General features: G+C 46.6%; 1 protein-coding gene across 4 annotated transcripts in view; it reads right to left on the minus strand.

Annotated features, from left to right (window-relative positions):
- herc2 (HECT and RLD domain containing E3 ubiquitin protein ligase 2) overlaps positions 1-21,953 on the minus strand; it is a 62,188-nt gene that overhangs the window by 8,645 nt on the left and 31,590 nt on the right. For 3 of the 4 annotated variants that reach the window (XM_053635883.1, XM_053635881.1, XM_053635884.1), the window contains 42 exons: positions 20,191-20,337; positions 19,479-19,624; positions 19,113-19,380; positions 18,800-18,942; positions 18,602-18,700; positions 16,772-16,940; positions 16,503-16,628; positions 15,873-15,981; positions 15,637-15,776; positions 14,736-14,926; positions 13,539-13,644; positions 13,348-13,439; positions 13,088-13,263; positions 12,868-12,979; positions 12,699-12,780; positions 12,421-12,564; positions 10,404-10,494; positions 10,131-10,308; positions 9,964-10,045; positions 9,714-9,885; positions 9,463-9,607; positions 8,840-9,065; positions 8,513-8,684; positions 8,207-8,393; positions 7,062-7,205; positions 6,776-6,967; positions 6,535-6,688; positions 5,952-6,059; positions 5,719-5,850; positions 5,234-5,392; positions 4,993-5,111; positions 4,599-4,724; positions 4,321-4,476; positions 4,096-4,211; positions 3,190-3,388; positions 2,892-3,106; positions 1,964-2,141; positions 1,580-1,741; positions 1,374-1,465; positions 1,124-1,263; positions 700-887; positions 341-541 (listed from right to left, as the gene is read on the minus strand). In XM_053635883.1, coding sequence (XP_053491858.1) covers positions 341-541; positions 700-887; positions 1,124-1,263; positions 1,374-1,465; positions 1,580-1,741; positions 1,964-2,141; positions 2,892-3,106; positions 3,190-3,388; positions 4,096-4,211; positions 4,321-4,476; positions 4,599-4,724; positions 4,993-5,111; positions 5,234-5,392; positions 5,719-5,850; positions 5,952-6,059; positions 6,535-6,688; positions 6,776-6,967; positions 7,062-7,205; positions 8,207-8,393; positions 8,513-8,684; positions 8,840-9,065; positions 9,463-9,607; positions 9,714-9,885; positions 9,964-10,045; positions 10,131-10,308; positions 10,404-10,494; positions 12,421-12,564; positions 12,699-12,780; positions 12,868-12,979; positions 13,088-13,263; positions 13,348-13,439; positions 13,539-13,644; positions 14,736-14,926; positions 15,637-15,776; positions 15,873-15,981; positions 16,503-16,628; positions 16,772-16,940; positions 18,602-18,700; positions 18,800-18,942; positions 19,113-19,380; positions 19,479-19,624; positions 20,191-20,337 — 6,284 coding nt within the window. The remainder of the gene's footprint in view (positions 1-340; positions 542-699; positions 888-1,123; positions 1,264-1,373; positions 1,466-1,579; positions 1,742-1,963; positions 2,142-2,891; positions 3,107-3,189; positions 3,389-4,095; positions 4,212-4,320; positions 4,477-4,598; positions 4,725-4,992; positions 5,112-5,233; positions 5,393-5,718; positions 5,851-5,951; positions 6,060-6,534; positions 6,689-6,775; positions 6,968-7,061; positions 7,206-8,206; positions 8,394-8,512; positions 8,685-8,839; positions 9,066-9,462; positions 9,608-9,713; positions 9,886-9,963; positions 10,046-10,130; positions 10,309-10,403; positions 10,495-12,420; positions 12,565-12,698; positions 12,781-12,867; positions 12,980-13,087; positions 13,264-13,347; positions 13,440-13,538; positions 13,645-14,735; positions 14,927-15,636; positions 15,777-15,872; positions 15,982-16,502; positions 16,629-16,771; positions 16,941-18,601; positions 18,701-18,799; positions 18,943-19,112; positions 19,381-19,478; positions 19,625-20,190; positions 20,338-21,953) is intronic. The other variant, XM_053635882.1, reaches the window with a different exon arrangement.

Genomic DNA, 21,953 nt, shown 5'->3' on the forward strand with positions numbered 1-21,953 from the left:
TTGCTGTTGGGCGATGTGAACGTGAAATATAAGAAAAATGTCATAGTGGGCGCTATCGAGCTTCTGGGCCACACCCATGTCCAAGCTTTCGCAGAAGTTTTGTGAATTTTCAATAATAATAAGCTACTGGAGATACAATAATGCACTTTACACATCTAGTGCTTGGGCCCTGATTATGTTCAAGTGGTTTATAAGACTCTATATTACAATGAAATATATACATATTTATTTCAGACTTTGCTAGAGGAGTCTGCTTAAAAGTAACGGCCCCCTCTGTGATTACTGCTTTAATAAATGCATTGTTTAACAAATAGTGTAGGAGTGTGTGTGGTCTCCTGACCTTGCCCTGTGAGATGAGGATGCCCCGGAGTGTGTCGAAGCCCACAGACCCCACGGAGTGTGTGGTCTGACCGAGACGCCCCTCCAGGTCGAACATGGGGATGCAGGGGCAGAAGAGTTCGGAGATGTGGTGCAGCAAGAGCAGCCTGTTCCTCAGGGCCATGATGGGGATCTCCTGCAGGTGGTTATACTCCATGGGGACCTGGGGTCACATGTGTGCGTGCACACACATACACAGCAACAATTATTAGCTTTAAATGAGTTATACAGTATACACACACACACACACACACACACACACACACACGATTTAGACATACAGATGAACGGTGAAGTCAGACGCAGCATAATATCGCGTACCTGAACAGGAAGTTTGCCGGCATTGGTGGGTTTGCTGGTGGACCAGGCGAGTGTGTGGGCGGAGCCACAGGCCACCCTGTTGATCTTCTTGCTCTGCAGCGCTCCCACTAGCCTGGGCCTCTGGATGGCGTTGGTGGTCCCGTCTCCCAGCTGACCCTCGTCATTATCACCCCACGTATACACTTCTCCTGAATCACACACACACACACACACACACACACACACACACACATACACACATATATATATATATATATAGAGTGGAGCTGTGTTTTTTTTCCTGGTATCAAAAACACATACTTGGGGGCGGAGCTAGTGGCACGGTTAAATGCTGATTGGTTACTCACATCAAATCCGCAGGCATTGTTATTTGTACGATTGTAATCGTTACTCGTTTTATTTAAAGTCGTAAAGGATATCCTACCGTCCTCAGTGCAGCAGACGCAATGAAGGGAGCCGGTTGCTATAGCGATAACCTTTTTGCCCTGCAAGCCCTGGACCTGCCGGGGTCTGCGGACGTGATCGTCTGAGCCGTGACCGAGCCTGTGGTAGTCCCCTTTCCCCCTGAAAACACAAACGAACACACACACACGATAAAATAAACCACTGTTGTAACGTGTGTGTGTGTGTGTGTGTGTGTGTGTGTGTGTGTGTGTGTGTGTGTGTGTGTTTACCATGTGTAGACAGCTCCAGATTTGGTCAGAGCGACAGAGAACTGAGAACCGCACTCCACTTTTACTACACCCAATCCTGTCAGAGAGTCAATCTACAGAGAGACGAAGGTATGAGGATGTGAGTGAGTATAATACAGGTGTGTGTGTGTGTGTGTGTGTGTGTGTGGGTGGATATACGGAGTAGTCATAAAAGTGTTGCTCCTTGCCTTCATGGGAACTTTACAGCCGTCGCTGCCTCCTCGTCCCAGCTTGCCATAATCGCCGTCGCCCCACGACCACACCATGTCATCATCCGTCAAACACAGAGTCTGAGCATCGCCGCTGCCGCACGCCACGTCGATCACCCTGTGTCCCTGCAGAGCGTCCACCTGCTCACACACACACACACACACACACACACACACACACACACACACACACACACACACACACACACGTGTTCATTTACATTACATACATAAACAGTGAGAATGAACAGATAATGCTTCCTAAACAAATACAGATACGAACTACAGGTAAAGTATTTTGGATTTGTTTTGTTTAAAATTTAATCCTAACCACAACTCAAAAACACATCTGCACACACTGACCAGTTTGGGTTTGAGCTGGTCCTCGCTGTCTCCGTGCCCCAGGCGGCCGTAGCGTCCCTTTCCCCAGGTGTAGAGTTCTCCGCTGGCTGTGATACAGGCGCTGTGAGCTCCTCCAGCAGCGATATCCACCACCTCCACCCCCCTCAGAGACTCGATCACCCGCGGACGGTCACACGGGCTGAGGTGGGGGAAATGTTTAAAAAAAAAAAAAATAAGAAGAATAACACAACCGGTCTCAAATAAACCAACTCGGATTCAAAGAATAAATAAAAGCACCCTGTAACTAGACAGATATATAGAAATGCCTCAAATAAATAAACAAACAAACCCTGTCTCTACACAAGCAGTCTGTCTTAATAAATAATTAAAAACAGAATAATAAATAAATAAATAAATAAGCCCTGTCTCAATTAAACAAACCCAAAATAATAACCCAAATAAACAGTTCAAAAAATGAATTATTTACATTTTAAAAATTAAATAAAAATAAATAAATACTGTGCCTTGTCTACAAACAACACAAGTACCCCATCCCAATAAACAAATAAACAAACAAACAAATAAATAAGCCCTGCCTGAATGATGAAATCAATCCATTTATGCACCCGGTCTCAATATAAATAGATAAACAAAAACAATTAGCTAAAAACAAACAAACAAATAAACAAAACCCTGTCAGAAAAATATAAATGAACCTGTCTTAATTGATTAATATACCTGTTTAAACAAGCAAACAAATAAATAAATGCCCCGTCTCCTCACTATGAGCTGTAAATATGGTGACACCTGCTGGCAGATTTGAGAACTTCAAGACCAAATCAATCCTTTGACTCCTTAACATGATAACAATCCAAAAGATTTCCTCCCCTTTCCCCCTACACACACACACACACACACACACACACACACACACACCCCCGCCACACACCTTCTGTTTCCATGGCCGAGTTTTCCATCCTCAGCCTCTCCCCAGGAGTACACCTCTCCCTCGGCGGACAGGGCCAGGCAGTGTTTCCCCCCGGAGTTCACCGCCACCTTCCTGATAAATACGTGCTGGATGGACTCCAGTAGAGTCGGAGTGGACACTGACTCGGTGCCGCCGATCCCGAGTCGCCCTCCGGCTCCGTAGCCTGTAGCGTAGAGCTGGAAGACGACAGAAGCAGATCAGACTCAAAACATCAGACCTGATCCACTTGGACTCGGCGTATCCGTTTCCTCAGGCTCACCTTTCCATCAGCCGTGACGGCGAACAGCGTCTGCTCTCCGCCAATCAGCTGAACGGGCCGCAGGGTGGCGAGGGCCTCCGTCGGTGTGGGGACTTTGACCTTCGCCCCTTCAATGCCGCCGAGTTGTCCGCGGTGGTTGTGACCCCAGCCGTAGATGGTGCCGCTGCCGCCCGCCGACAGAGTCCAGTCGTCCGGACGCCTGAAGAGGAGCAGCATTAAAAAAATGTTAAAAACAGGCGGAGTCCAGAGATCACGACCACGCAAGTGCCATCCGTGGCTGGGAGTCAGGAGAGCAACACCGGCCATGCCGTCTGTCTGGGAGGGGCATACTCTCTCTCTTCCTTGTCAATCACAGCAACACTAGCCAATCACGTGCATCTGTGAGAGGAAGTGTGCGGAAGCAGGTGCTTGGTGGACATTTTGTGATTGGGCAGAGTTAATTAGTGGGAGGGAATTGGCCAAGAATAAATTGGGGAGAAAATGGGAGGGGAAAAAATTCAAAAATATAGATCATTAATAAAATGCGACTGGGTGATGCGACTGATTATTTATGAGATGTACTGTATAAAGCATGACAATTACTGATTACTACTTAGCCAAATCAGGAACAAGTCTTTTACTATATTCTCCTGTTTAAATAAACAAACACTTGAAATCATATTTTTAATGAATAACTTTTCTGCCCGTGACACAGCGGGGAGTTTGATAACACCATCCACACTGTGATGTATGGTGGTGGTAGCATCACGCTCAGAGTTACCCTCAGGCTCTTGGGTGCGTCTCGGACTCATTCCCTCTTTACCAGGTCACTGATTTTTTATTTTTCCCCAGGACTGCATCCTCTAGGCAGGATTGCAGTTGTGCCGTTTTATTTATTAATTAATTTATTTATTTATTTTTGCATACCTGTTCATCCACTGCACCAGCTGTTCATCGTGTTCTCTCTTGAACAGCTCGTGGCTCTCGTGAAGCACGTTCATGTTCTCGTGGTCTGCCATCAGCTCACGGATTTTCTTCGCGACCTTCGTTTAAAAAAAAAAAAAAAAAAAAATTGATACATTTTTTAGAAAAGTTCAATTATTAACAATGCGACGGGATGAAAGATGTCACCAAAAGGGGTGGAGCTCAAACCTCATCCAGGAACAGGCGTGGCAGGGGCGTTCGCTTATCCAGAGCCACGGCCACTCGAGAGGCGGTGCAGTAGCGACGAAACCACGCCCACTTATGGGTCTCAGCGCAGCAGGGTAGCGTGTCCAACTCCAGATCACACGCAAGAGCCACCAAGACCTGAAACACATCATCGTGTGTAACTCATAAAATTTTATCACCTCACACACACACACACACACACACACACTCTCAGTGTCTCTCACACACACACACACACACACACACACACACACACACACCTTGAAGAAGGGGCTATGAAGGAGCTGTTTGCCTCCTCTGACGACAGGGTCCTCATACTCGTACTGCCTCTGCAGAGCCTCGGGGAGCCCTTTAACCAGAGCGGCAAGAGCACTGCCTGTAAAACTCTACAAACAAACAAACAAACAAACAAACAAAAACAATAAATATTACCAAATCAGCCACAACACTGGAAACACTCAGCACTTCGCAGTTTTTATTTATTTATATAGTCTCCAATTACTAAGTAAAGTCATTGATCTCTAAAGTGGCGGAATCCTGGATTCTGATTGGTCAGAAGGTGGTGATTAATTCTCTATAACAGCAGCTCTGACAGGTTTATATTAATGTGCTCGTTCTCAGGTCATCATGAGTGTTGGTGTTTGGTGGACTGACCACAGAGCGAGGCTCTCCTTCACCGTCCCCCAGCAGCCGGTTAATGTTAATGGACTGGCCGTATTCAGTAGTCAGGAGTTTGCGTAACCTCTGAAGGGCCCACATACGGTGTCCAGCCGCTGGTACACACACACACACACACACACACACAAATCACATACACAAAGGAATAAAAGAAAGGAAAGAATTAAAGCTCGGTTCGATATTTTTCCGCTCCACCAATAGGAGTGCGCAGACGTACCCAGAGCGCTGAGCTGAGCGCAGGCGGCGAGCGAAGCAGCCAGGCGCGGAACGATGCTGCGATTGGAGGCAAAGTTGAGACGGAAGTCCAGCAGGCAGGTGACCAAGTCCATCGAAGGGCAGGACAGGATACAGCGATCGGACAGGAGGTCTTTAGGACCTGGGGCAAATTTAATAATAAAGTAAGACAATTCTAACCTACTCACACAACTAGCTACCTCTCAAAATAGGCAGAGACGCAGTTGAGGCGTGTCGTAGCGTCGTCTTGGCACAATATGTCTGGCGTGAATTCGGGGGCAGAACGTAGAACATTAAAGAGATTTTGCTTGCCTCGACTGTCTGGTAACCATAGTAACCCTAGCACAGCTAGCTTTTATCCAAAGCCGTGAACTGTGCTAGCTAGCTGTGTTCTAGCACAGATATCTTTAGTGCTTTAACAACAATCTGAGATGAACCACAGGTAGGTGTGTGTGTCTGTGTGTGTACCCGCTGCAGGCATGATGGGATAGACGGTGAAGCGCCAGCCCCAGCCGTTCACCGAGCCGTCACTGGTGAACTTCCACTTTAGTTCGTCTCCTGGAATCCTCAACTCACTAGACCAGTCTGACCACTCGCGCCCTGAAACACACACTCGTCTTTAGCCCTTAACCCGTACGCTTTACTTCATTCAGAACACACAACAGGAAGTGACACGTCCACATTCCTTATGTTTAAGTCACCTGATCGGACAGAGACGATCCTATTGGCGCCGTCCATGACGGTTAGCGGGTCGTGTCTCCTCTCTGTAGAACACTGACGGTCGAACTCCACTCGCAGACCCTCAGCACCTGAAATAATTTCAGGATTTCAAACAAATTACGTTAATAATAATAATAATAATATAGAAATTCCTTTGATAACTATATGCAGACAGATGTCTCAAGATGATGTGAGCCAAGTGTGGTGAAGATTGGATAAAATTTGTAGGAGTAGCAGCAAAAGAAGAGTTTTTGACAAAATCCAAGATGGCGGAAAATCTAAGTAGGCGGTTCAAAAGTTATGACCATAAACGTTCTTCCAATTTAGGCCCAAATTTGACCCAATGGTGGCGCTAGAGCGTCGGCAGCACTTGACCTAAATTTGGTCAGAATGTTCCTTAGACCCTCCCCAATCAGTGTGCCAAATTTTATAACTTTTTACCAGACAGTTCGATGGACTGAAGAATTAGAATAAGAAGAAGAAGAAAAATAAGAAGAATAAGAAGAATACTTAAGTGCTCTGAAGCAGATATTCAGGCTGTGAGCAGACACACAGGTGTGTTACCTGGGATTTTCACAGTTCCGCTGGTGGAGGTGTCGTCAGTGTAGGGGTGACTGCTCTCCACCACCACAGGCTGAGAGGACAGACGACCGCTCTGAGAGTCCGTAGCAACATCCTCCAGTTCGGTCACACACAGCTCCAGTAACATGTCCGCCACCTGAGTGTGTACACACACTTACATCTTTAAACCACACGTTTCACATCATATTCCTTAAAAACACGCAGTGTTCTAGAGAAGGTGAACCTGTGGGTAGGCGGTGCCCATGCCGGACAGCACGGCGGACAGCACTTCCTTTCCTTTCTCTCCCGAGCGCAGATTCACCGCCAGCTTCAGCAGGTCAACCATCACTCGCGTGTCATCAGGAACCAGCAGACTGGTGAACTCGTCCAGGTACTGAGGTTCGGGCCCGGAAGCTTTATTCTGGCTCTCAGAATCCTGGTACGAACACCAAACAAGCAAATCACAACACTTATATACATTTATATAACAAAACGGACACGCTCGCAACCAGCAGTGAAGAGATGCGGACCTCTTTGGTCTTGGTCATGGTTTCGGCGATGATGCTGGCCGCTCCGGGGTCGTCGGTGACGGGGATGAAGGGGCGAGAGGAAGCGGCGGCTGCGGATGGGGTCACGGCAGACGATGGGGTAACGGCATCTTCAGAGGACGCCACCTAGAGAACAATACAACAGCGCCGGGTTTTCACGTCCATTCTCGGCAGTCGCAGCCTTTCTGAATATACACTACACAGAAATTACAATTACACAGCTAACTTTCACCAAGCTCCAGGTACGCTACGTATTCTAGTGCATTCGCACCCCAAAGAGTACTTCAGAAGCACCCCAGCACAAAAAGGCAGTGGTACTGATAGCTCAAGCGTCACGCGAAACAAACACTCTCTTTAACAGTTACGATTATCCTAAATTTATAATGATTTTGATCAACTGGAATCTTTTTCTCCAATGTGTCGCTTTCAGCCGTTTTTCTTCTCTCATCTCTTCTCGCACGCCATACAAATCGCCATATTTGAGGTTTGGTTTTTACCCAAAAAACCCACCTGTTTAATGAACTGGAACATAATTCCCAACAACAGTGCCACTGTAAACGATCGGAACACATTTCCCATCGAACAAGCCACTGAGTAAACCATCAGAATACATTTCCCACTAAAAAGGCCTCTGTGTAACCACTCCGAGCACAACTTGTGCTCAAAATAGTATTGTGTCATCAATCAATGCAAAGTTACCACCTAATTTCCCACCATATAACCAAATCAGAGCACAGTTCCCACCCTAAAATCGCATTATTTACCCAATCAGACCATAGTTACTCTCCAAAATGTGACTTTAACCAATCAGAACTAAATTCCTGCCAAAAAAGCAACTGAAACCTCAATCACTTCCTGATTCCAGCCATAAATGAATCACGTGACCAATCGAAGTACAGTTCCTTCCCAAAGTGCCACTGGAAGTTGTATCCCCAAAATGGACCCACGTTTCCGATTAGACCACAGCTCCCAGACCAGAATTCCACCATGTAACCAATCAGAGCACAGCTCTCAAACCAAAATTCCAACATGTAACCAATCAGAGCACAGCTCCCACTAAAAAAAGCCACTGGAACACAGCTCTTGGACCAAATTCCCACCATTTGTATAGATGACGTGACTCTCACCTCTCCCCTCTTGCTGTCCTGCCAGGGATGAGGGCTGGCGCGCTCCTCGAGGTCAGAGGTCACAGGAGGACCTTCAGCTTCAGAGGGGCTTGAGACGGACGAGCTGTCGGAGGGCGGAACCGGAGAGCTGGACGGGCATTCCACAGGCATCATGCAGGAAGGCATCAGAGCTCCCACCACAGCATCCCTACACACACACACACACACACACACTTATAAAAAAAAAAAATTCAAGCTAATGTTTTAAAGGTATACACTTGGTGTGAGCTTATCTGGCAAACCCATTGGTCTGGAGCGGTACAGCACCTGGCATACATTATCTGCAGAGCAGAAAGCACGTGAGACAGAGCCTGCTGCTTGGCCAGGTTCCCATCCAGGCAGAGCAGGATTTTGGCCAGAGACGGCCTGCTGGGCTTCACACTGCTCTGACCACTCAGCTTATTACTCAGCAAGGATGGGTCACTGTCTGACGGCACACCTGCGCACACACACACACGTACATCATATATATATATATATATATATATATATATATATATATATATATATATATATATATATATATATATATACGTAATGGTATTAAAGCCAAATGAACACAACACTCATTAGAGGTATCGGAAGCCCTCTGACCCAGGTACGAGGCCCCAAGCGAGTCCCTGGCCGTCTGGAAGAGAACCGGTTCGTGAACAGACGGCGTGGTGACATCCACAGTGGTCCAGGCCACGCTGTGAGAGGAGCCGCACGCAACACGAGTGATCTTCTGACCCTCCAGGCCCTGCACCAACGTCGGTTTGCGGTTCACCGTGGTCGTCCCGTTACCCTGCTGCCCGTGGTCATTATCTCCCCACGCGTACACCTGAACAAAGCCAGAGAGGAACCTCAACACACACTCTCTCACCTGCATCATTTTTAATCTCATTAAATATATTCTCCATAACCAATTTCATAATTCAAAAGCTGCTACTGCTGAGTGTAACAGAGTGTAGAAGAAGGAGGAGGACGAGGAGGAGAAGAAGAAAGAAGAGGATGAGGAGGAGGCAAAGGAGGAAGAGAAGGGAAAGAAGGAGATGAAAGAAAGAAGATGGAGGAGGAGAAGGAGAAGATTGAGGAGGAGAAGAAGTAGAAGAAGGAAAAGGAGAGGGATACGGATGAGAAGAAGAAGAAGAAGAAGACAAAGGAGGCAGTTTAATGAAGGTGTGTGTGTACAGAAGTGCTGGGCGTGGATGTTGAGGTGTGTGTAGGACCTGACGTACCTGTCCCGTGTCAGTGACGGCCAGGCAGTGCAGCGCTCCCACAGCCACGTGAACTATCTTCTTCCCTCTCAGCCCCTCCACCATCTGAGGCTTCCTCACGTGCACGTCTGTCCCGTGACCCAGCCGGAAGTAATCTCCCTTCCCCCTGCACACGTCAGGGATGAGAGGACCACATTAACTCCAGCCACTTGTGTGTGTGTGTGTGTGTGTGTGTGTGTGTGCACTGAATTAGTGAACAAACAGAAGTGTACCAGGTCCACACCACTCCTGATTTGGTGAGCGCGAGAGAGAACTGAGCTCCACACTCGATCTGACACACGCCCTGTCCATTCAGACGCTCGATGTTCTGAGGGATGTTGCAGCCCTCGCTGCCTCCACGACCCAGCTTCCCGAAGTCGCCGTCTCCCCACGAGAACACCAGACCTACACACACACGCACACACACACTTAACACACATCTCTGAAGCAAAGCGCACGAGTATGGATTATACGGGTTTTTACCTTCGTCTGTCAGAGCCAGAGTTTGCGCGTCACGACTCCCACAAGCCACCTGGATAACACGATGACCCAGCAACACCTTCACCTGGACGACACGCAGAGTAAATAAGCTTCACCATCAGCACGATTAATAACCATACCGTCAGGTAGAAATAACGACCCGTGCTCACCAGCTTGGGTCTGAGCTGCGTGGTGTTGTCTCCGTGTCCCAGGCGTCCGTACTCCCCCAGACCCCAGCTGTACAGCTCGCCGCTGGAGGTGATGGCCGCGCTGTGCGAGCTCCCGCAGGCGATGTCCCGAATGCGCTTCGTCTTCAGTGCTTCGATCAGCCGAGGCTTATCGCAGTTCCTACACACACACACGTTTCGTCGTTTAACATCATCACGCCCACCCACACACACTTCGAGACAGGATATTCTGTTGTACACATGACAGGAACTTACATTCTACTGAAATGCCCCAGTTTACCATCATCTCCTTCACCCCATGAGAACACTTTCCCATCCACCGTCAAAGCCATGGCATGGCGTCCACCTGTGTGTGGATATTTGATCAAAAACAATCACTTTCAGACACCCTCGCCTCATCGTGTCGTCTAAAAAATTAATTAAATAAATAAATAAAACACAGGATATTACTAAAAATGGGCTGGAAACATGCTTACAAACATCCAGATATATGAATATGTACAAATATGCATGAATATGCATGAATATGCAAATTTGGAAACGCCTCTTGATTGGATCTCGATTCGAGTCATTTTTCTCGGAGATTTATTTAACGAACAGTGTTACCATGACAACCATGATGTTGCCCATGTGTCAAGGTTTCATGGTACATCATCACCCTCGAATATTAAGTCACAGCCCCACCGTCAAATCTAATTCAAAGCAATTTTTTTATATTATTTTTTAAAAATTCCATATTGTGCTGGCGTAAAAAAATAATCAAATGAGATCATCACTGCATATTATTTTTCTATTTAATAAAGAACAATGTAATTTTTATCCGTTTGTAGTTGCATTTAATTTTGTGAAATGTTGGTGAAACAAGTTCCTGTCACAGCGGCGATACAGGGACGTTCTGGCTGGCGTTAGAGCGGCGATACACGGCCGTTCTGGCTGGCGTTAGAGCGGCGATACACGGCCGTTCTGGCTGGCGTTAGAGCCGCGATACACGGACGTTCTGGCTGGCGTTAGAGCGGCGATACACGGTCGTTCTGGCTGGCGTTAGAGCGGCGATACACGGACGTTCTGGCTGGCGTTAAAGCGGCGATACACGGACGTTCTGGCTGGCGTTAGAGCGGCGATACACGGACGTTCTGGCTGGCGTTAGAGCGGCGATACACGGCCGTTCTGGCTGGCGTTAGAGCGGCGATACACGGCCGTTCTGGCTGGCGTTAGAGCGGCGATACACGGACGTTCTGGCTGGCGTTAGAGCGGCGATACACGGCCGTTCTGGCTGGCGTTAGAGCGGCGATACACGGTCGTTCTGGCTCGCGTTAGAGCGGCGATACACGGTCGTTCTGGCTCGCGTTAGAGCGGCGATACACGGTCGTTCTGGCTCGCGTTAGAGCGGCGATACACGGTCGTTCTGGCTGGCGTTAGAGCGGCGATACACGGTCGTTCTGGCTGGCGTTAGAGCGGCGATACACGGTCGTTCTGGCTCGCGTTAGAGCGGCGATACACGGTCGTTCTGGCTTGCGTTAGAGCGGTGATACATGGTTGTTCTGGCTGGCGTTAGAGCGGCGATAATCAGACATTCTGGCTGGCGTTAGAGCGGCGATACACGGACGTTCTGGCTCGCGTTAGAGCGGCGATACACGGATGTTCTGGCTGGCGTTAGAGCGGCGATACACGGTCGTTCTGGCTCGCGTTAGAGCGGCGATACACGGATGTTCTGGCTGGCGTTAGAGCGGCGATACACGGACGTTCTGGCTCGCGTTAGAGCGGCGATACACGGATGTTCTGGCTGGCGTTAGAGCGGCGATACACGGTCGTTCTGGCTGGCGTTAGAGCGGCGATACACGGATGTTCTGGCTGGCGTTAGAGCGGCGATACACGGTCGTTCTGGCTTGCGTTAGAGCGGCGATACACGGTCGTTCTGGCTTGCGTTAGAGCGGCGATACACGGTTGTTCTGGCTCGCGTTAGAGCGGCGATAATCAGACGTTCTGGCTCGCGTTAGAGCGGCGATAATCAGACATTCTGGCTGGCGTTAGAGCGGCGATAAACGGTCGTTCTGGCTCGCGTTAGAGCAAACATACATACATATACACACACATATTTAAATCAAGTGGAGCGTCCACGTTGCGAGTCCCTGTGAATGAGCTGTTACTATAGAAACGATAACGTATTAGAACGTTAATATGAATTAAATTAGAATTAATATACACCGATGTACTACATAGCCGTATGTTTTTGAGTGACAGTACGAGAGATATATAAAACATTAATACACACCTGAATGAACTGCGACTTTCTTCACTACGTAGTTACTGAGAGCGGTGATTTGGCGAGGGATCGGGATGGTGCCGCTGCTCAGACCCAAACCCAGCCTACCGTTAGTGGCCTCTCCGCACGCGTACACCTTTCCCTCCGCAGTCACTGCAAACACACACACACACACACACACCTCAAAATACTAATTAAATTAACTAATATCTGATTATACTGCAATTACTACATATGACATCACATTACGATACAACCATGAAAAGACAAACCGGAAACATTCTCACCTGCAAAAAGGCTCTTGGAGCCTCCAGACACCTGCACGACATTCAGAGCAGACAGCGTCTCGGAAAACGATGGGACCTTGATCTGGGGGAAAACAGGAAGTGGGAGGGTTTGATTCGAACTTAAATGTTTCAAATGTGAACATATGGTGCGACTGCGTTTGACATTGACCTTTGACCCTTTGAGTCCACCCAGCTGGTCCTTGTCATTGAGACCCCAAACAAACACTTTGGTTCTGATGGTAGCAGCAGACTCCATGCCTGAGGATCTCTTCCGGGTGAGACTGCGGCGAGAGAACACGATTAACAACGGAACATTTATTATGCTTAAGGAGCTGAAATAAGAAAACACACACACACACACACACACACACACACACACACACACACACCTCCCTGTGGCAGCTTTATCATCTTCCTCTTCCTCGTTATCCGACGCTAGGAACGGCACCGTGGCCAGATCTTCATCCTCGGCGCGGATACGACCCACGATGCTCAGCCCGTGGATCTTACAGTCGATCCCTGAGCTGCGACACTGCTTTATAGCGATCTCTACGTATCTGTGGTACTAAACACACACACACACACACACACAAACTGAGCTTAAAATATGTCACACACTCACTCACACAGACATTGTGAGGTAACTAACCTCAGTGCAGTCGTTTAGTAATGACACGGTGGTGTCTGTAGGGTTGATGTTGATTGTCTTTAGCTCAATCAGGTTGTTCAGTGAACTTCCACCTAAACACGTGAAGAAGTCAAAATAATTATTTTTAAAAAAAAAGGTCCAGGAGAATATCTGAGAATTTTTATTTAGATAATCTGTGTGACGTGGTTTACCCGACACCACCACCAGTGAAGGCATGTAGCTGCTGTCTGCTGGATCCACCACCATCTTCAACCGGTGCACCAGAACATCAGGGAAGAGCTCCAACCTGATCCAGTGCTGCAGTGACCGGAGAAAAGGCAAATCAACCAACCAATCGAATCAACCAACCAATCAATGAAACAATCGACTAGTCAATCAAACACACAACCAATCAGAGAACCACACAATCCATCAATCAACAAACCAATTGACGAAACTATAAACCTACCAATCAATAAACCAACCAAGCAATCATTCAACCAATCAATTAAACAATCCAGAAATCAACAACCAATCAACCAACCAACCCGCCATCCAACCAGTCAACTAACCCATAAACCAAATACCCAACCAACCAACCCACCCATAAACCAGTCAGCCAACCCACAAATCAACCAGTCAACTAACTCTTAAACCAACCAGCCAACCAACCAACCCATAAACCAACCAACCAGTCAACTACCCAATCAACCAAGCAACCAACCATTCAACCAATCAATGAAACAAACAACCAATCAAATAACCAATCAACTAGCCAACCAAGCAATCAAACATTCAATGAATGAAACAACCAATCAGAGAAACACACAAATAAACCAACTGATCAAGCAATAAATCTACAAATCGATAAACCAAACAACCAATCAACTAACCTTTCAACTAGCCAACCAATCATTCAACCAATCAATTAAACAATCAAGAAAACAAATCCAATCAACTACCCAATCAGCCAACCAACTAACTAACCAATCAACCACCCAACCAGCCAAGAAATCCATAAACCAACCAGTCAACTACCCAAACAACCCACCCACCCATACACCAACCAGCCAACTATCCAACCAGTCAAATACCCAATCAACCAAACAGCCAATCAATTAACCAACCAACTAACCAATAAATAAAATGATTAAATAATGAATCAATCACCAGTCAGCCAACAACCGATAACCCGAACACTCTTATTGCACCATATGTCTAAATATCACCTCGTTAAGCAATAATGTCATATACACTAGGCTGCATAGAATAGTCTATCCATTTCCAACAAGATTAAAAGTATTGGCACCCGAGCCTTTATTTATTGCATTTACTACATGCCGAAATAAGTGGAAAGGATCTCAGTTTGTGAAAGACAAACGCTAAACCCTCGGTGATCGCAGACGGACCTTGCCCTGAGAGCCAGACGACTGCCAGCACTGATCTCCACCGTCGATGAGACGGGACGCCTGGTTAACCGACGACGACACGCTGAGGTTCCTCACAGCTCTGGACCAATCGTCTATCAGCATTCCCCGCTGGCTGCTGTGGTGTCTCTTCAGCTGCTTCCCCGAGCGTCCGCTAAACGCTGGAGACTGACCTGAACATCACACAACACAGACGCACAGTTACACACACACACACACACACATCCACAGCACACACAACAAATTCATCTGCAAACTGTAACTTATTACAGAATGACTCGTCGTATTTTTATCCGTTTAGAGTTACGACTGATGTTGTGGAACGTGCACAAAAGAAGTTAGCTCCCGTTCTCCGTTACGAAACGGACCCACAAACAAACAAGTGAATGCATAAATACACAAATAAACAAATGAGTAAATAAACAAATAAATTTGTAAATAAACAAGCAAATAAAATACATAAATAACTATCTAAAAAAAGAGATAAACAAATTAATACATCAATAAATTAATGGGCAAATAAACAAATAAATAGGCAAATGTGAACATAATTAAATAAAAAGATAAATGATTCGTAAATTAATAAATAAATAGAAATCTAACTAAATAAATGGATCATGAATTTATAAATAAATAAATATGAGCAAACAATCTTATACATAAATAATAATTAAGAAATAAATAATAATAAATAAACTAAAACATTTGTATGCAAATAAATATGACAAACACACGAGTAAACAAACAAATAAATAAATAAATAAAAGAATGAATGCATGAATAAACGTTTTGTTATAAATTATGATAGTTTACGATCAGATTAATATAAAACTGTAACACCTTCTGACCAATCAGAATCCAGAATTCAGTGATTGGGACTGACCCGGTTCGTTAATCCGTCCGAACGAGTGTCTGGGGTTGTGTTTGCGGGTTTTGAAGCAGCTTTCGCAGTAATCAAAGTCGTCGCAGCTCCGGCACTTGAACCTGGGTCCGTTAATGGGGAACATCTGACAGCCGTCGCACCTGTGGACGAAAAGAAAAAAAAAAAGAATAAACGCATCACGTCGAGAGGAACGTCGGAGCTAATCGGGTCGGTTCGGTCGGGACAGGAGCGAGTACCTGACGCCGGGATGTACGCTCGGCACCAGCTCCATCTCTGACAGCAGCCCTGTCCAGTGGGACTGCTGAGGGAAGTCCACAATCACGTCTTTTCCATTCGCACTGAAGGCTACACACACACACACACACACACACACACACACACACACACACACACACGTTAGAACAGCAAACATTTCTGAATATCCAAGAAACCAGGCTAGGAACATCTTCACCCTCCTCCTTACAATTACCAAGATCTATGAATATGCAAGATTATGCAAATTAGAAACGCCCCTACGTCTTCCTGCCATCTCGTACAACGTATCTAGCCGGCTATTTTAGCATGCAGGGTCTTACCATCCTTGTGACGTGATTGGACAGAGCTCACACACAGCCCCGCCCACAAACCAGTACTGAAAAACCAGTACAGCACAGTTTTAATGCCCGTAAGAAGATTAGATAGAAGATCAGCGCATCTTTCCTTTTGAGATATTGCTAATGTGAGTTGGAGGAAGGGGGCGGAGCTCACAGGCGGTCAGCTAATAATTAATAAAAGGATTCAAAACACCTACACAACTGTCGATCATTCTAGACTCATTAGTAAATCAGTCTATCCGTGTGTGAGCTGTGTGTGAACCTGAGCCTTACCCTTGACCGCACCCACACTCCTGTGAGTCACGGAGCCCCACTTGTACTTCGGTGTGGTGACGGACTGCTTCACTCGCACCTTATCCCCGATCTTAATGTGACACGGAGAGCTCTGAGGAGGAAACCCTGAAACGGGGATTACACAAATAAAAATAAATAATAACAACAATAATAATAATAATAATAATAATAACGTATTAGCTCACTCAGCTACCGCCTGTTTAGCTCGGATGTTTGTGTAGAAGTTGTGGTGATGTATAAATCAGTACCCAGTAGTTCAGTGTGGATGTAGCGGACCCAGTAGGTTCCTCCTTTCTGCTGCCAGTCGCACTGCACGTTCAGGTCGTGTAACCCGTCTCGGTCCAGCTTGATCACTTTACCCACGTCTCCCTCGTACACCTCTTCATACGTCCTGCAACACTTCACCATCATTCCCACCTACACACACACACACACACACCTCAATATATTATACAGCTCCAAACTGATCATTCAGTAACATGCTAGTTAGCAGGTTAAGTGCACTGATACTGCACAGAGATGTTACAGTCAGCACGTTCATTCCCTCTTTTAAGTGTTTTATTACATATTAGCGATATGTCTGTGATTACGAAGAAAACCAGCGAAAAGTTTGTAAGTCTGGTGAGTGATGTGTCGTCGTAATCACTAACGAGTCCCGGTGAACGAGCTGTTACTATAGAAACGATAACATATTAGAAGAAGCGCATTAACATAAACCAGCGTTTAACCAACGTAAACCTGCGCAACGTAAAGCACGTTAACGTAAACCCGCGCAACGTATAGAGCGTTAACGTAAACCCGCGCAACGTATAGAGCGTTAACGTAAACCTGCGAAACGTAAAGCACGTTAACGTAAACCGGCACAACGTATAGAGCGTTAACGTAAACCTGCGCAACGTAAAGCACGTTAACGTAAACCCGCGCAATGTAAAGCACGTTAACGTAAACCCGCGCAACGTAAAGCACGTTAACGTAAACCTGCGCAACGTAAAGCACGTTAACGTAAACCCGCGCAACGTAAAGCACGTTAACGTAAACCCGCACAACGTATAGAGCGTTAACGTATAGAGCGTTAACGTAAACCCGCGCGACGTATAGAGTGTTAACGTAAACCCGCGCGACGTATAGAGCGTTAACGTAAACCCGCGCGACGTATAGAGCGTTAACGTAAACCCGAACAACGTATAGAGTTAACGTAAACCCGCGCAACGTAAAGCACGTTAACGTAAACCCGAACAACGTATAGAGAGTTAACGTAAACCCGCGCAACGTAAAGCACGTTAACGTAAACCCGCGCAACGTATAGAGCGTTAACGTAAACCCGAACAACGTATAGAGTTAACGTAAACCCGCGCAACGTAAAGCACGTTAACGTAAACCCGAACAACGTATAGAGAGTTAACGTAAACCCGCGCAACGTAAAGCACGTTAACGTAAACCCGCGCAACGTATAGAGCGTTAACGTAAACCCGAACAACGTATAGAGTTAACGTAAACCCGCGCAACGTAAAGCACGTTAACGTAAACCCAAACAACGTATAGAGAGTTAACGTAAACCCGCGCAACGTAAAGCACGTTAACGTAAACCCGCGCAACGTATAGAGCGTTAACGTAAACCCGCACAACGTAAACCTGCGTAACGTAAACCCACACAACGTACAGAGCGTTAACATAAACCCACACAACGTATAGAGCGTTAACGTAAACCCGCACAACGTATAGAGCGTTAACGTAAACCCGCACAACGTATAGAGCGTTAACGTAAACCTGCACAACGTATAGAGCGTTAACGTAAACCCGCACAACATAAACCTGCGTAACGTAAAGCGCATTAACGTAAACCGCCATGGACGTAAAACTGCGCGCCGTAAAGCGCGTTAACGTAAACCTGCGTAACGTAAAGCAAGTTAACGTAAACCTGCGTAGTGTAAAGCGAGTTAACGTAAACCAGCGTAACGTAAAGCGAGTTAAGGCTTGATTTGTAGCTACACTACTTTACAGAAAACTAATCCACACCTTCCGACCAATCAGAATCGAGAACTGGACGGCGCTGTGGTGTAACGTACGAGACTCCTCACCTGAATGTTCTCTCTCACGTACACGGCGTAATCATCATTGCTTTGAAAATCCGATCTCTTCTTAAACGTCTGACTCTCTGTAACCACAACACCAGGAGGCTGGAAAGAGAAAGATCAATGAAACATAGAGTCTGAGCAAGATTAAGATGTTTACACTTACGCACACGCACACACACACACACACACACACACACACACCACAGAGAAAGCTGCTTCCGGCTCCTCCAGTTCCTCCAGCACCTCTTCGTCAGAGTACTCGTCAGACACCGTGTCCGCATCGGACAGCTCCGCGACATGCACTTCGGGGTGATCCAACAGCCAGCCCACCAGCGCCTCCACACCTGACCCCACACACACACACACACACACACACACACACACACACACACACACACACACACACACACTGAATTTAACTGGAACAGTATTAGAGCGAGCGCATTAATATAAACCTGCACTACGCTCAGAGCTGCTGTTATAGAGAATGAATCGACGTGTTCTGAGGTGGTACCTGGAGTGCCGGAGGTGCCGCCTGTGGATCCTGACAGAGATTTGAGTGCGAACTCGATGTTCTTCCTCTGGAAGCCCATCTCCATGAGCTGCAGGACGATGGGAACGGGAGGAACGGGCGAGCTCTTGTGCTTCTTCTGTTTGGGAGGACGGACATGCTGCACGGTGAGCGGCGTGGTGGCCTCGCTCGAGCTGCTGTCCTCGAACAGCGGAGATGACGGGTGAGTGGACTCCACCGCCAGGAACTGACACACAGCCAGAGCGGCCGCCTGCACACACACGGGGCATGTTCGGTGTGTAGGTTATATATACACATGGTATATATATATATATATATAAATAAAAATAAAAAACACACGGCACTGACCTCCAGCTCCTGACGGTCGAAGATGGCTTTAATGGGCGAGGGCTGAGTGGCAGCCGAGAGGAGCTGCTGGAGCAGGATGAGGGGAGGGAGAGGACCTTCAGGAGATAAATCACCCACATCTGGAGAGGACACGCCCACCTGCTCCTCTACACACACCACACACACCCCAAAAGAGACAAACGAAGTACAAAATACTGATGAGAGCCCTAAGCAACGTCCTTCTTAAAAGATAAACAACGAAAGAAAGAGAAATAAAAACAAAGCACGCAAGAGGAGAAAAAGGGATACACGAAACAAGAGAGATAGAATGACAGAAAGAAAGAAGACAATAAAAGAAACAGAGTGACTGAAAAGAGAGAGTGAAAAGGACAAAAGAAAGAAATTACAAGGTGTAAGGAAAAGAAAGAAAAAGACAAAAAGAAAGACAGGAACAGCAAAAGAAATACAAAGAGAAATAAAAGAAAGACAGAAAGAAAGACAGAAAGAAAGAAAGACAGAACAGAAGAAAGAGAATTAGCAAAAGAAAGACAAAAAGAAAGTCAGCAGTGGAATGTAGGTGTAAGAGTAGGTGTAAAGGGGTGTGGTGTAGGTGTAAAGGGGTGCGGTGTAGGTGTAAAGGGGTTATGGTGTAGGTGTAAGCGGTGTGGCGTAGGCGTAAGGGGGAGTGGTGCAGGCGCAAGGGGGAGTGGTGCAGGCGTAAGGGGTGTGGTACCGGCAGGGGCGGGGTTGGAGTCCACCACAGCAGGCTGAGACAGGATCTGTCGGAGTTTGTCCTGGTGTAGGAGTAAAGCTCGAGCTGCCTTCAGGATGTACAGCCTCAACTGCTGACAGCGCAACAAGTGTACATCCACCTGATCTGCTGCAGGACCACACCATCATCATCATCATCATCATCATCATCATCACCACCACCACCACCATCACCACCACGTATATAATCAAACCTCCTCACTACAGTCACTACTATCTCACACATAAGCAAGGAATAAAACACATACTCATGCCTCTAAAGGAAAATAATCACGTATAAAGACGAGGTATTTGATGTTTTACCTAATCACCTGCATAGTCTTTTAAAGATAAACATTTATTTTGAAAGTCATGCATGCAACACGTTCCAAAAAAGTTGGGACGGGGGCAATTTAGGACTAATAGCGATGTGAGAAGTTGAAATTAGAAGGTGATGTGAAACAGGTGAGGCAATCGTCTAATCATAGTGTATAAGCAGCCTCCAAAAAAGGCCTAGTCCTTCAATAGCGAGGACGGGTCGAGTCTGGCCGATCTGCCAACAGATGCATCAGAGAATAATCCAACAGTTTGAGAAGAACATTCCCCAAAGACAAATAATTTCACCTTCTACAGCGCACAATATAATTAAAAGATTCAAGGAATCAGGACAACTCTCTGTGAGTAAAGGTCAAGGACGAAAACCACTTCTGAATGCGTGTGATCTCCGATCCCTCAGACGTCACTGTCTTAAAAACCGTCATGAGTCTGTAATGGAGATCCTGACATGGGCTCGGGAATACTTTGGTAAACCTTTGTCAGTCGACACCATTCGCCGCTGCATCCACAGATGCAAGTTAAAGCTTTACTCTGCAAAGCAGAAGCCAAACATCACCGCTGTCCAGAAGCTCCGCCCACTTCTCTGGACTCGGGCTCATCTGAGATGGACAGTAGCACAGTGGAATCGTGTTTTGTGGTCCGACGAGTCGACATTTCAAATAGTTTCTGGATAAAACAGCGTCGTGTTCTCCGGACCAAAGAGGAAAAGGACCGTCCGAGCTGTTATCAGCGTCAGGTCCAAAATCCAGCGTCTGTCGTGGTATGTGGGCGTGTCAGTGCCCATGGTATGGGGGCGTGTCAGTGCCCATGGCAGGTATAACTGTGTGGGCATCATTAATGCAGAAAGATATGTACACATTTTGGAGCAACATGCGCTCCCATCCAGAGCAGGACAACGCCAAACCACATTCTGCCCGCATTACAAGCGCATGGTTGCGTAAGCAGAGAGTGCGGGTGCAAACATGGCCTGCTGCAGTCCTGACCTGTCTCCCATTGAGAATGTGTGGCGCATTATGAAGCGCAAAATAAGGCAGTGAAGGCCCTGTACAGTCGCTCAGCTGAAGGAATGGGGAAAACTCCGCTTGCTAAACCACCTGGTGTCTTCGCTCAGCGTCCAAACGCTTAATAAGTGTTATGAAAAGAAAAGGTGATGTTACACAGGGGTAAACAATCGACTGGCCCAACTTTTTTGGAGTGTGTTGCAGTCATCAGATTAGAAATGAGTGTATATTTTCAAAAATAACTTAAATTCACAAAGTAAAACATGAAATAACGTGTTAATGAGGTGTTTTCTATATAGTACAGCGTGAACTGAATTTTCAAACGACTATTTGGGGTTTTTTTTGCATTTTCTATACTGTCCCAACTTTTTCGGAATTGGGGTTGTACGTGTATCATATACACGTGTGT

The sequence above is a fragment of the Ictalurus furcatus genome, chromosome 11 (genome assembly GCF_023375685.1).
Source record: "Ictalurus furcatus strain D&B chromosome 11, Billie_1.0, whole genome shotgun sequence".
Taxonomy (NCBI): domain Eukaryota; kingdom Metazoa; phylum Chordata; class Actinopteri; order Siluriformes; family Ictaluridae; genus Ictalurus; species Ictalurus furcatus.